Source organism: Oryctolagus cuniculus, chromosome 5 (genome assembly GCF_964237555.1).
Source record: "Oryctolagus cuniculus chromosome 5, mOryCun1.1, whole genome shotgun sequence".
Lineage (NCBI taxonomy): Eukaryota > Metazoa > Chordata > Mammalia > Lagomorpha > Leporidae > Oryctolagus > Oryctolagus cuniculus.
In genome coordinates this window covers 160963959-160979758 of record NC_091436.1, presented here as the reverse complement: position 1 = coordinate 160979758, position 15800 = coordinate 160963959, and the positions used below count along the sequence as shown (strand labels likewise).

The following is a 15800-nucleotide window of genomic DNA, read 5'->3' as shown; positions in this document are numbered from 1 at the left end:
GAAGGAGAGGCAGAGAGAGAGAGAGAGAGAGTCTTCCATCTGCTGGTTCACTCCCCAATTGGCTGCAACGTCCAGAGCAGCGCAGATCTGAAGCCAGGAGCCAAGAGCTTCCTTTGGGTCTCCCATGCTGGTGCAGGATTCCAAGAACTTGGGCCATCTTTTACTGCTTTCCCAGGTTATAGCACAGAGCTGGATTGGAATTGGAGCAGCCAGGACTCGAACCGGCGCCCATATGGGATGCCTGCACTACCGGGGACAGCTTTACACACTACGCCACAGCGCTGGCCCATCCTAGTCTTAAGTGCTCTTGTTTGGAATGGAGATATTTTCTCAACTATAGAGGTGTTTAAAATTAAGTTAGAAGGCAAGCTGGAAGTAAAACAGTAAAAATGATTTGTGTTCCACATAAATTATTGTAACTAGGTCAACTTGAATTCTTTGTTCCACAATAAATTTATCTTTTAATTCCATTTTACCACATTTGTTAGTATTGTCGTGTGTGTATATGTATATATAGACATATAAGTTGTGTATGTGTGTGAATTCTTAATGATGAAAATATAAAATGTTTTTCTCATAGTGTCCATTTCACTTCAACAGGTTTCCCCTTTGGTGCTCAGTTAGTTGTTGCCGATCAGGGAGAACATATGATATTTGTCCCAAAAGGGACTGGCTTAATTCACTCAGCATAATGTTTTCCAGATTCCTCCATCTTGTTGCAAATGAAATGGACACTATGAGAAACAGTGACTTGATCAGCCCTTGTCCTGACTGTTGATGTACAATGTAATACTTTATCCCTTTTAGTATTTTTTTGTTCTAGTACTATTGATTGAACTCTGTAATTAACACACAATTATTCTTAGGTGTTTAAATTTTAACTGAAAAGTGATCCCTGTTAAATATAAGAGTGGGAATAAGAGAGGGAGGAGATATACAATTTGGGACATGCTCAATCGAACTTGCCCCAAATGGTGGAGTTAGAAATGTGCCAAGGGATTCCAATACAATCCCATCAAGGTGGCATGTACCAATGCCATCTCACTGGTCCAAGTGATCAATTGCAGTTCACAATTGATCACACTGATAGGTCTAAGAATCAAAGGGATCACACAAACAAGACTAGTGTCTGCCAATAACAACTGATAGAATCAAAAAGGGAGAGAACGATCCATCATGGGAAGCGGGATACACAGCAGAATGGCAGATGTCCTGAATAGCGCTCTGGCCTCAGAATCAGCCCTTAAGGCATTTGGATCTGGCTGAAGAGCCCATGAGAGTATTTTAGGCACGGAAAGCCAAGACACCCTGGAAAAAAAGAAAAAAAAGAAGACCTAAATGAAAGATCTCTGCAAGTGAGATCCCAGTGAAAAGAATGGGGCCATCAAAGAAGGAGGTACCTTTCTCTGAAGGGAGGAGAGAACTTCCACTTTGACTATGACCCTGTCGGAATAAGATCGAAGTCGGTGAACTCAAAAGGCTTCCATAGCCTTGGCAACTCATGACTAGAGCCTAGGGAGATTACTGACGCCATAAACAAGAGTGTCAAATTGTTAAGTCAACAACAGGAGTCACTGTGTACTTACTCCTCATGTGGGATCTGTCCTTAATGTGTTGTCCAATGTGAAGTAATGCTATAACTAGTACTGAAACAGTATTTTTCACTTTGTGTTTCTGTGTGGGTGCAAACTGATGAGATCTTTACTTAATATATACTAAATCAATCTTCTGTATATAAAGAGAATTGAAAATGAATCTTGCCGGCAACACGGCTCACTAGGGTAATTCTCTGCCTTGCGGGGCCAGCACACCGGGTTCTAGTCCCGGTCGGGGCGCCGGATTCTGTCCCAGTTGCTCCTCTTCCAGGCCAGCTCTCTGCTGTGGCCAGGGAGTGCAGTGGAGGATGGCCCAAGTGCTTGGGCCCTGCATCCCATGGGAGACCAGGAGAAGTACCTTGCTCCTGCCATCGGATCAGCCCGGTGCGCCGGCAGTGGCGGCCATTGGAGGGTGAACCAACGGCAAAGGAAGACCTTTCTCTCTGTCTCTCTCTCTCACTGTTCACTCTGCCTGTCAAAAAAAATTTTAAAAAAAATGAATCTTGATGTGAATGGAATGGGAGAGGGAGCAGGAGATGGGAGGGATGCGAGTGGGAGGGAAATTATGGAGGGGGGGAGCCATTGTAATCCATAAGCTGTACTTTGGAAATTTATATTTACTAAATAAAAGTTAAAAAAATTAAATTTCAATTAAAAAGGTTTAAAAAAGAAAATATAAAATGTTTTATTATATATATATATATATATATATATAAAGATTTTTTAGATGTATCTTGATTATGTATTTATGGAACAGAAACACCATAATGTCATGAAGCCTTTGTCTTCTGCTTATCCAAGCATTATCAGTTGATTTATTTAATAAAATTGAGAACCAAGGAACACTGGATGCTTTCATGCTGTGATTGTTGAAGTGATAAGTAATTTGCTTTTAATGCTAGCACATACCACTTAGCACCATATTTAACTGAATGATGAAAATCACTCATTTTTCATCCATTGCTTAACTGACACTTAGTGTAATCTATCTATTGTCACTGAAGTTAATACAAAGAACATTTAATAGATTTCACTTTAAAATGTACAGCAGCATGTAAATTTTTAATTCTTATTTATATTTTTATTCTTTATATAATAGAGTTTCACATGAATAACCTATTTGGGAAATAAGAACACAGTAGCTACTTACAAAATGATCTATGAAAGTAATTTTTATTTAAGGTTTTCCATTGCAGTCATATTTTTATTACATGTTTTCTAAATGGGAAAATATCATTATGAATGAGAAAGTCAATTAGTAACCAAATATAGTACTAGATATGAAGCTACCAATGAAATGATTGAGAAAGATGCATGAGTTTACAGATATCGTATTACTAGTAGATTTTTGGAAGATAATTATTAGTACTATAAGTTATCTTTACCACATGAAGAACACTGATGACTAAATTGGCAGATTTTAATGTCCCAGAAACTTATCTTGAATTTTGGGTATGGTTTCATACGGTGTAAATAAATGTTTACTACTTAAAGGAATTTTATGCTGGTGCCTCTATTAATATTCAAGGCTCTTGCAAACAGTCTGATTGTAAAAACTATCCTCATCAAGACATTTTCACAGAATTATTATTTCTGGTCCATAAAGGGTCACAGAAAATAGGAGGAATTAATAAGAATTAAAAAGTTCCTTTTTCCCTCTGTTTTCCTTTAAAATCTCACTGTACATCTACATCCAGAAAAGTTCAGACTGAAAAGGTTCTTTTGATCCCAGTGCAAATGTAGCACTTCTTTCTGAAGTAGACAACACAACAATCTCATTTCAGAGTTGGACTGGGAGATGGCACTGAGCCACTGAATATCAGAAAAGCTCTTTAAACCAAAAGAGAATTCGTGGGAAAACCTCAGCAAACCCCTATTCACCACACCCCCATACAATACATAATGTGACAAAAGCTCTAGATAAACTCAAATGTTGAACCTATTGCTTACTACTTAATGTTCAGTGAAGTGTGTTCAACGGCAGGGAAAACAAATATGAAACAACAGCAACAAAGCAGTCGGCAGACTTGTGCTGTCAGGTATTGAACAACTCATGCTTTGCAATAATGTATTAGCAGGTGGCTTGTCTTATAGAATATGTTGTGGCCATGGTCATTCTTCAGGAGTTTTTTCTCTTTTATACTCGTCTTTCCTTTGGGCTGCCAATTTCTAAAGGAAACATGAAAAAGGAAAAAGTATTGATTGATTGTCCAGTCAACACACTGTCATCCATTTTTTTTTTATCCACCAAAAATGTACTGAGTATGGCAGGTGTATGTATAGCCCAGAAGTTAAGATGATGGCTAGGATACCCAGTCCCACATGGACATACCTGGGTCTAATCCCTGCCTTGGCCCCTGACTCTGACTTTATGCTAAGGGAGAGAGCAATGATGGCTGAATAGCTGAGTTTCTGCCACATGCATAGAAAATTTGGACTGACTTCCCAGCTCCTGGCTTGAGCCCCAGTCCATTCTTGGCCATTGTGGGCACTTAGACAGTGAACCAGCTGATGGAAGCTCTCTGTCTTTATCGGCCTCTCAAATAAAAATGTAATTGTCTTTTAAAAAATGTACTGAGCAGGGGCCAGTGCCGTGGCTCACTTTGTTATTCCTCCGCCTGCGGCGCCAGCATCCCGTATGGGCTCCAGGTTCTAGTCCCGGTTGCTCCTCTTCCAGTCCAGCTCTCTGCTGTGGCCCAGGAGGGCAGTGGAGGATGGCCCAGGTGCTTGGGCCCCTGCACCTGCATGGGAGACCAGGAGGAGGCACCTGGCTCCTGGCTTTGGATCAGCGTAGCTCCGGCAATAGAGGCCATTTGGGGGGTGAACCACCAAAAGGAAGACCTTTCTCTCTGTCTCTCTCTCTCACTGTCTAACTCCATCTGTCAAATAAAAAATATGTGCTGAGCAGATAGTAGTTCAAAGGACAATATTAGGAACTGGTGGCAAAACAGTAAATAAAATGGACATTGATTCTTGTCCTCACAGGGCTTGAATCAAATGGGGAACTATAAACAGAAATGAACAGATGTATGAAATTGGCAGATATTTATATTAAATGCTAAGCAAATAGCTGTTCACTGAAAAAACGCTTTTCCAACTTAATGTGATTTGTCAATGTGACCTAATAATCTAAATAAGCTACAACTTCAGATTCAGAAATCTACTCAAAAATACACATTTATTATTCCTTCTCAGAATATTTTGTGATGATACAGGCCTGTCATAGAATCTGCGTTAATATGTTTGTCACTAAGATTTTGTTCGTTTGGTTAGTCTTTCTTACACTACAAATGAGGTGCTCCAGTCCCACCTCCACATCTCCCTCCGTCACTTTTCCAACAGTGAATGTTTATTGAGCCGCAGCATATTACCATGCACTATTTCAGTTCTATTAATAGGAAGATACATTTAAAAAAAATTCTGTCCAGAGGTAACACATGCTCTCATGGAAAAAGTAAAAACGTGTAATTAGCATACTAAGCTATTAAGTGAAAATGAAGGTAAATATCTGATGACTAGAGCTATGGGTAATTATATTTGAAAGAATGGGGTGAGAAAGGATGTCAATGGGAGTGAAATTTAAGTATCTGAAGGAAGATTCTATTTGACTATGATAAACAGGTGCAATACAATTAAAACACACTTAGAATGCTTATTTCCATGAAATTCAGATCTGATAATAGATGAATGAGGGAACTTCAAAAAGTTCATGGAAAATCTATATTGCGAAAAAAATAATGCACAGATGATTTTAATTTTTTGCACCACAACAAACTGATCTTTTCATTCCAGTTTTCCAAAAACTTTTTGAGGTACTCTTATATTAATGTATTTCAAAAATAGCCGTAGAAGATAAAAACAGAGAGTTTATACACATGTTAATTCATACTAACAAAGGCAACACATCCTGTACACTTGAACGTGAATTCCCTATGAAAAACTGATGATATCCTAATAGTGACACGATGATTAAAACTGAAGATCAAAGAAGTCACCAGGATTATGTGTTTACATGATTTCTGATTCTAAGTATCAATTTTGAGCCTCTCCTAAGCACTGCTTTCTGTTTGAGAGCTGTGGCTAAAAATACTTTCGCTCGTCCTGGCCTAAGTAGCCAGGGAGGATCAGAGGGCCTAGAACCCATGTCATTTATTGGTTTTTACTGAAGAAAAAAGACTCATAATGATGCTGGACTTTTATGATCCATCATACTTCTGATACTTCATTGTCCATTTTTAATCATAGATCCTATTCCAAACCACCAGTTGAAAGAGATGAGAGTAAGGAAACAAAGAGTAAAAGGGATTCTATCAGAACTGGGAAGTGGGATCTGTTCCTTTGTCCCTATTAGCAAGGGTTGAGGTGAATGCAAAGAGCCCAACTCAGAGGCAGCCAACCTGGGCTTTGTCGTGGCTATCTTAGAATACAGGATGTATGCTCTGAAAACCAACTCACTTTAGTGATTTGACGTCTTCTTGTTTTTATTTATTTTTTTCCATTTTTTTCCTCATAGTTTCTTCTAGCAAAAAAAAAAAAGTGAAAACTCCCAGATAAATGAAGGGATAAAGCAGTTTCTATAGACATAGTCTTACCCTTTAGCTACTCCCTTCATTCCCTCCATATCGAAGACTACCAGCAACAAGGATACTAGAAATGACATTCTGTCCCTCTTTGAACTCCAGAGTCACCAACTGTCTCTTTCTAAGCAAAGATGATGATTTTGATTCTCTCTGAAAAGGTATTTGTGAGGATCCTGACTTCTCTTTTTTCTAACACCCAAACGGACTTTTAGTTAACTGCACACATGAGGCAGTAGGGCTGAACAGGAAGGCGAATTCAGTCTTCTCCCTCTGAGTTGTGCACCATGGGGAGAGCCTTTGGAAGTCAATAAGGAAGTCACTTTCAGTGACTCCTTCTTAGTGGGTGCACTCATTTATATTTATATTTATATTTATATAAATATATTATATTTATAGCAATGAGTTAAATATTCAAGCAATGGAAGACCTACCTGGTTTATTATAAGGCATTCTTTGCATGTCTCCTGGTTTTATATCAAATGCATCTCCCAATACAGTGTCCATTTCACTTATACGCTCCTGAATAGCTGTGATCACTTCCCTTTGGACCAACTTCAAGCCACCAATATCACCAAACACCTGAAAAGTTGCAATAAAATGGGAAGACGTTTAACTTACCATGTTTGAAAGAAATATAAGAGGAATGGACAAAAGCTGTTATTTGTTTCCTGTTTCCCAACCCTGGAAGAAACTATAGCTTAGAGATCCTCTGAAATGTCATATTATCCTAATCCCACAGTTTAACAGAAGCTCATGATTGAGGTTTATGGATCCATTTCATTTCTGACCTTTACAATAGTTTTATTATAACCCTACCAAAATATAATGCTTATGTAAACATATTTAGTAAAACAGAACACAGGGTCATAATTAGCAATTAAAATATGCTTTAAAGGCAAACTTTTCTAATCCTGTTGAAATCCAAATTGTCGAAATCAAAAACAAGTCTAGGATTTTCTATTTTGTCTTTAATAACGTTTGTTTTACACAAAGCATAGAAAACAAACCCTGTCAGGGGAACACACAGAGCAGCATTCCTTTTAGTAGGAAGTCACTGTCCCTAGAGAAGCCTTCTATATACACAAGGCAGAGCACAACTAGCAACCACACCAACATCCTGTTTCATTTGTCACACACAGTTTGGGTTTATTCTTGGGCCGTTTATAATAATCACTAACTTCATTGACTTCATGTGTCTCTCCAGCATCCTGAAGGTATCTGACATTTCCAAACCTCTTGCCGAAGGTTTGTTTTTCCCCAGAACTTATGACCTCTTGACCTGGAGGCCCTGCAGATGAGAAAGTAGGACACCTCATCCACAAGTAAATTGGAAAAGGGATGTATTTCTACAGATAGAAAAGAAGACATCTGTGACCCGACAAGGTTTTCTTTGGTTGTTGAAGTCAGGTGCTCTTTCTAGAACGACTCTTCCATCACCCAGGGAGCCTGCACATCACACAGCCAGCTCATCATAGGCTGTCTTCAGGGACAGCAGCTAAAGAAAAAGGTACCTTCTGGATTACTGGATGCTGGGCAAGGAAACCTTCCAAGACAATGAGTAATGGGAATGACAACATCGTACGTGGAAAACATTCTCGAGAATGGAACGGACATAGCCAAGAGGGAGAGACAGAGAGAGGAGATTCGTTACCTCGCTTGAAATCCCGACTTCAGCCCTGTGAGAATTGCTATAGTAATTCCCATTTACAAGAGTTAATAAATATCCTGTGGGATTCAGCAGAAGTAGGTTAGGCATTTGACATATAAAGCTAAGCAGTTAGACGGCGCCGCGGCTCACTAGGCTAATCCTCCGCCTTGCGGCGCCGGCACACCGGGTTCTAGTCCCGGTCAGGGTGCCGGATTCTGTCCCGGTTGCCCCTCTTCCAGGCCAGCCCTCTGCTGTGGCCCAGGAGTGCAGTGGAGGATGGCCCAAGTGCTTGGGCCCTGCACCCCATGGGAAACCAGGATAAGTACCTGGCTCCTGCCATCGGATCAGCACGGTGGGCCGGCCGCAGCGCACTGGCCGCGGTGGCCATTGGAGGGTGAACCAACAGCAAAGGAAGACCTTTCTCTCTGTCTCTCTCTCTCTCTCTCTCTCTCTTTCTCACTGTCCACTCTGCCTGTAAAAAAAAAAAAAAAAAAAAAAAAAGCAGTGTCAAGAAAAATAGATATCCTTGGTGACACCTGTTTTTTTCTTGCTGGCTATGCCTTCTCAGAGCCAAAGTCTCCCACTGCTACCTGAATTTCTTTAGTGTTTTCCCATGGCCTTCTTCTCTGTCATTCTTCTTAACCATCTCTTATTTACTACTTATTACAGACCTTTTGCCTATGATTGCTTAAGCCTAAGTTTGCTGAGAAATTCTGTGTACACTGGCATTCACTTGGATGCTTTCTCTTATTTCTGCTCAAGACTGTCTAAACATGCAAGCCAGAATTACAGCTCAAAGTCTTTTTCCATGCTTCTCAGTTTGCTTTTAAATCCAGGGTGTCAACTCTTCTCTGAACTTCTGAAATGTGATCAATTTGGGTGGCAGTTTGCCTTCACCAGTATCATGAATTCCAAAATGACAAAGTTATATTCTCCTATGTTTCTTGTTGTTAACAACTGGTCTTCGTTTTTGAGAATGAGATTCACAATAACAAGTTCTCTCATCACTTTACCTTGAAAGAAATGAATTGCTGGTATGTGGCTTTACTCAGTAGCTCCTTTTTATTAGTACAAATTCGTTAAAGAGTCCAGAGTGCTCAGGTAAGAGGAGAAAGGGCACCAGGGGTGGTATCGGTTGCTGGAGATTTGAGGAACTTCCTAGTTATACAGGGTAATTACCTGGAAGTGATCCCCTACCTCCATGTATTCCATCAGGCTCTCGCCCTAGCAGAATGTGGCCTTCTGGGTTACACTGGTGCTGGTAATTTGTTCCCACAAATATAACTACTCTCTTTGTCCTCATCACAGCTGCACCAAAAATGAGGAGACTTCAAAACGTTTGTGGAAAAATGAGGTGGAAAGATAAATTTATTTTGCATAAAATTTTGATAGCCATACATCATTTTTTCATAGTACATATATTGCATGAACTTTTGAAAACTCCTTGTATAAGATGATTTGTAGGTATACAAGATATACATCAAGTTAACAAATATACTTTGACCTGATAAGTTTGAGGAAGAGAAAATAAAATAAAACCAGTATGAATTGCAACTGCTAAAAAAACTTATTTGTGACTTCTAAGTTAATTCTGGGCAAAACAGTTCATTTTCCATTTACAGAAATGTGAATATAAGGAGATCTTATAACTATTTTTTGTCAGTCTGAATAGAGCAATTTATTTTAAAAAATCGGTGTTGGAAAAATAAGCTCATGATATTGCAGCCATACTTCATTTACGAATTTCGTTGATTAAGGGGAAAAGATGTTGCTAGAAAACAAGTATTACTAACAACTTAGACCTTATGACCGAGTTGTGCTTTAATGTGTTGTGCTGGTGCAGGTATTCAGCCTAGCAGGTAAGTTGCAATCCTAAATCCTGTGTGCCTGGGTGTGACCTCTGACTCTGAGTCTAGACCACAGCTTCCTTCCTTCTAATGTGGGCCCTGGAAGGCAGCAGCGATGACTCTGGAGATGTCTGGGGCACGTGGGAGTGAACCAACAGCTGGGAGCTCTCTCTCATCACTCTGCTTCTCAAAAACAAATATATATATATATATATATATTTATTATTTTTCAGGAAGGGTGGGAATGAGGAATGGAGGAGGATGGGGTGTGAAGTGTTATTAGTTTCTTAAAATGGTATGTAGGAGATACGTGAAATGTGTTCCATTTATATAGATTTAAAAAAAATTAAATAAAAAAATTCCCATAGTTTGATGAGGAAGGAAACAGCAATCTAGTCATGTAGCATCTTTCAAAGGTAGAAAAAGACAGTGAGCTGTTATATCCACATGGCTTCATATTATGGGCAGCATGTTCTCCATGTATTAAACAAAGTATAATTTACATGGCCATACCCATAGGACTGTCAGAATACTTGGTGAGCACTGCCTTCACGGAGTTACGGTTATACATTTGCTCATCCTTCTGGAAGACAATTCCAGTTCACACGCACAAAACAGACACACACACAGTTGTATGCACATACTGTGTTCACACCTTGAGATATCTATCGTTCTAGATTCTCGTCTTCCATCTAGTACTCCCACTGTCGGAATCTGTCTTTAAGAAATAATATGGACACCAATGGAAAGGGCAGAGTAAGGATCTCCACATTTTACTGCTCCATTATAGCAACAAAAACAACAAAAATGGTCCAACAGTAGACGTCAGAATCAACTTTTCTGGAGAGAGACTAGTTCTGGCATTTCATCTCATTGAGGCTGAAGCTACTGACAACTTGGTTTAGCTACTCAGGCTCGCATCATGATGGTGTTAAAAATTTATGATTGTGAACTATCAGAATAGAAGCATAGGATTCAACCATGTCAGTCCTGGCAGTGCAATCAGAGACAACAATATCTTCAGAGACAGACTCGGATCTCTCAGGCTGTGCAGAGCTAGTGTTCAATGGTGACATCTGCAGCAGTGGAAGCAACACCACATATACAGTCCCTCTGTCCTGTGCATGGAGCCGGATGAGCCCTCTGTGGCACAAAAAAGTATCTGGAGGCCGGCGCCGCGGCTCACTAGGCTAATCCTCCGCCTTGCGGCGCCGGCACACCGGGTTCTAGTCCCGGTCGGGGCGCCGGATTCTGTCCCGGTTGCCCCTCTTCCAGGCCAGCCCTCTGCTGTGGCCAGGGAGTGCAGTGGAGGATGGCCCAGGTGCTTGGGCCCTGCACCCCATGGGAGACCAGGAAAAGCACCTGGCTCCTGGCTCCTGCCATCGGATCAGCGCGGTGCGCCGGCCGCAGCGCGCCGGCCGCGGCGGCCATTGGAGGGTGAACCAACGGCAAAAGGAAGACCTTTCTCTCTGTCTCTCTCTCTCACTGTCCACTCTGCCTGTCAAAAAAAAAAAAAAAGTATCTGGAGTTCTTAAAAAAATTTCTGGTTAAAACAAGCTTTTTTTTTTTTTTTTTTTTTTTTTTTTTTTTTTCCTGACAGAGTGGGCAGTTAGAGAGAGACAAAGAGAAAGATCTTCCTTTACCGTTGGTTCACCCTCCAATGGCTGCTGCAGCCTGTGCTCTGATCCGAAGCCAGGAGCCAGGTGCCTCTCCTGGTCTCCCATGGGGTCCATGGCCCAAGGACTTGGGCCATCCTCCACTGCACTGCCTGGCCACAGCAGAGAGCTGGCCTGGAAGAGGGGCAACTGGGACAGAATCTGGTGCCCCGACTGGGACTAGAACTCGGTGTGCCTGCGCCGCAGGCAGAGGATTAGCCTATTGAGCTGCGGCACTGGCCATACAACAAGCTTTAAGAAACAGTTAACTTCTTATTAAAAAGAAGTTGGTTTTATTTACAATTGAGTTGGATAGATAGGTTGTATCTTGCTGCCAGAAAAATGCAATATTGCTGAAGTTTCAGTGAAAGGCTGTTTTAAATATGGTTAAGAGAATGAGGGGGAGGAAGAATAACGTAGAAATGGCATTGCAAAAGGAATTTGTTATTGTCTTGACACAGAATGTATGTATTCATAGCACTAATTCATCTACAGGAACAAGACAGGATTTGGAGGCCTAGCAAAATCCACCATGGCTGTGAAAGAAGTGAAAGTTTTGCTTAACAGGATTCAAATCGCTATACCTGAAGTTCAGCCAACTGAGTGAGGTGTAAGAAGCCTATTAACATTAGATGAAAGCAGTAGATTTCAAAAATAGAGCTGGAAACAATACAGCACCCCTTTAGTTACAGATCGAATCAACATCAATTGAAGAGAAAGGTTTCTTTGCATTTTAAAAAAGTAGAGTCCTTAGGGTTTAATTTCTTCAAGTGACTAGATGAATTAAGGGACAGCATTTGGATTTATTCTCTAGGATTTCGTGATGCTGGATGGCGGTAGTGGTGGTCATGTTGGTCACAGATGAGAAAACTAAGGCAAAGCAGAGTGTCCTGTCCTTTTTGTAAAAGTGTACTTTGCTCGGTTGTAAAACATTCAAAGTTCTTAAGATTAAATATCTGAATATTGTTTCTGAAGCAGCAACTGTCACCTTAAATCTAGAGTCTAGTTTGTTTACTGGCTGTATTTTATATCCTTTAGAAAATGACGCAAACTGGCAATGAAATCACTGTAAGTATTCTACAGGGGAATATAAATGTGCTCTGGTTACAGTGTACATATCTTTATACATAATTCCAGTTTATTTTCCCTGGAATTATGTTAAATATGTAAAAAGACTTTTCTCATAAAGGTAAAAATGCTAGATGTTTCCAAGTTGTAATTTAATATTAGTGTCAGCATTGTTTCAGAAAATAAGCTACTGTTATTATTTCATTCTTTTAACTGTCATTCAGCATACTGTATGTGACTTTGCACACAAAATATACTTACAGGATTTTATGTCAGTGCTTTAGAAAATGTAAGAAAGATTTAAATTAATTGATAGGATAGAATTATGTAGAATAACTGAAGCTAAGCAACTTCTCTTTTTACATTTCTTGATCTTATTATCAATAAATAAGTGTTTCACGTATTTATAGAGAAATCTGTTCCATAAGATATATTGGAGAAAGTATGGATTTGTAAAGAGAAAAAAATCAATATTTGCAGATAATTCTCAGGTTAATATTTACACAATTATAAAGTGCACCAAGTATTTATAGCTATATAAAGCTATATAAGACATTATACTTATATTTACAATTGTTCTTAATATTTATATTTATAGCTATATAAGACAATATAATTATATTTAGAATTGTTCTTATTTTGTTCTTCTTCATAAGTGAATTACCTTTGATCTTTTTAGATATCAGTATTGGACAGTTTTGTCAAATACAGCCAAAATAAGAATCGCATATTCTGAGAACGATCATCTGAAACACTGACTTTTGGGCACATAAATGATAATCTATTTGTGAAGCAACACTCAAAAATTCCAAATATTATAATAAATTAAGATTAATAAATAAAATGAAATCTGAGGATATTTTTTGCATCTAGAAGATTACTCCTCAAGACATCTTTTCCAAAATCCAACTTAAGAAAAAAATATGCATTAATAATCCACATATTTTTATTCAAGGTAAAATATTCAATCTTTACTGATTGTGCAGTAAGGATTTAATTCTTCACCTCTGTAATGTTCATATTAGGCATTTAACCACATATTTTGGTTCAAATGTCAAGGCTTATTTTTGAATCTTCTGCTTTGTCCTTAATATACTTTTTAAACCATTTCCTAAGACTTACAATGCAAGAGAAGTTTCCTTATACATTATATCATACATATGTCTATTATTTCTGGCAGACATGTGAATGTAAGAGTATTTTACAGCTTTGTGGAAAAGAAAATTACAAATTTATTTTGGTGCAAAAATTCTTTGAAGGCATGCATATGAAGGAAACTTCAAAAAGTTATGGAAAATATGTGTTATGAAAAATCATGCATAGATTTTAAAACTTTTTTGAACTAAAATAAATGTATTTAATTCCTTTTCTCTATGGGCTTTCTAAAGCATTCTCAAAGAATAACAGGACAATTCCTTTCTGTAGTTTTCATAAATTCCATTATTTGGAGATTCAAAGGATATCTAAGATTATTCTACTGGTAAGAGTATCTTCAACAATATATTTCTGATCATTCTTTCATATACACATAAATCTAAAAATATAATTTTAAGTGAAGAGGACTACTAATGATTTTTTACCTCAAAATATGAGTAGAGATAGAGAGAAACTTAGTATTTTGTAAGATTAAATATTTAATGATAGCAGTTTGTTAGTCAAGATCTGAATATTAGTCAAAAATATTTTGAACAATCACAACAGCATATAAAAAAAGCACTCTAAACAGTTTTTCATGATTTTTTAGGAAGTTACATATAGCTATAATAAAAGTAATGTAGTTACTAAAAATTTATCCTGTGATTGAAATAGCTTTTCAAAGGAGCTAGCTTTCCTGAAAATGTGTCTGAAATTGGTTGCATTGTGTTGAAATCTCTTGTACAGTGAGCTTGGTTTAGAAGAAAATAAAACTGTAATTTTCCTCTAAGCTTATGAATACAACATATAAAATGATCAATGAAGATGAAGGTGAGAGTCTTTTTGTGTAACTTTTGTGAAAATCAAAACATTTCATTGCAAGCTGTATTCATCTGTTTATGGACAAATAAAATTATTTTGACATATACATATGGGAATAATAATTCTGTAAAGTGATTTTTGAAGGGAGTTAAATTCCTATACATATTTAAATGATTAGTAAATATGTCAGCTTAAGTATTTTCATGGAAGGATGGCAGGAAAATGTCTAATAAGTGGTATTATGTTCTAAAACTAGTCCAATCATTGAATTCTACCTTGCTCTGGTATTCCTTTTTTAAAATACGTTGTCTATAAGAAGGTCTAAGTTTTAGATGTAACAAAACGATAACCCTTTACAGTTAGGATAAAATAGACTATCATCCTCATTCAGGGAAAAGAAAAGGCAAACTAGTATCAGGTCTCTATTGTTCCAAGCAAGCAAAATCTTAAAAACTCAATGAACGAAAATATATATATTTGAATCCAAAAATTAAAACAAAAAAAATCAGTGTTGTTGACATGTTTAGTAATTTGTGATGCAGATATGACCAGTGCCATTTTATTTCAATGTATATTTCTCAATGTACTCAGATACACGAAGTGTACCGCAAGGACCTATTGAATCTTCTTGTACTGTTGTAATGAACAAATGTTTACTGTTCTAAATCTGGAGAGTGAAACTGTGACTTTCTTCCATTTTGTGTAAATGAATTAGTTTTAATATTATCTTCAAAGCAGCCAGAAACTAGGCCAAATGAGAAACACAAGTATGGCTTTCCTTTTTCCCAAGTGCAAAGATTTTTACCAAAAGGAAAAGCCGATGGAATAATTTTCTTCATGAAAATGCAAGATATCATCAACAATTGACATCAGCAAAACAAATGCCTGTAGGTGCATATTTTCTATTAATTCCTCTTCTAATTTATTGTATATATCTTACCCAGCCTGTCTTATGCATGTACAAGGTATACTCTACAAATTGGTCATTGGAGAATATAAATATAGGAATTCTCAAATATACTAAATAGCCTTTTCTGGAAGAAATTAAAACAAATGAGTCAAAACTGAGAAGCTCTGGATTATTTGTGAGGTTTTGATCTGCAATTCATTTGTTCAAGAGAAAATGTGCTCCTTCTCTGCCCTCCACCCCATTTATGCAAAGTTTCCTGCAGACTTTGTAGCTTCACTTCGAGGGGAATTGAGCCAAGGTCCAGTCTTTACGCTTGCTGTCTGCACTGTGCAGTCAGTGGACTCCAAGCACAGGGGTGAGTAAAACCCATCTTATCATCAAATTGTGTTTTGGTTTTCTCCTTTCTTCTCCTGCTGCTTTCCATCAGCGGAGCACTTAGCAATCACTAATTGGTTAATCCATTATTAGGCAAGTATTAATATTCTAATTTTGCAGACAAGGAATCAGGCTTCCTGCTGTGTGTCCCCTGGCCCTGGGTAAG

At 38.2% G+C, this 15800-nt stretch overlaps 1 protein-coding gene across 1 annotated transcript in view; it reads right to left on the bottom strand.

Annotated features, from left to right (window-relative positions):
- Positions 1 to 2749: 2749 nt before the first annotated feature.
- LOC100356714 (uncharacterized) overlaps positions 2750 to 15800 on the bottom strand; it is a 365960-nt gene continuing 352909 nt past the window's right edge. The window contains exons 21-22 of the mRNA XM_051855131.2: positions 6607 to 6754; positions 2750 to 3764 (exon numbers count right to left, since the gene is read on the bottom strand). Of these exons, the coding sequence (XP_051711091.2) occupies positions 3733 to 3764; positions 6607 to 6754 (180 nt within the window). The 3' untranslated portion in view covers positions 2750 to 3732. The remainder of the gene's footprint in view (positions 3765 to 6606; positions 6755 to 15800) is intronic.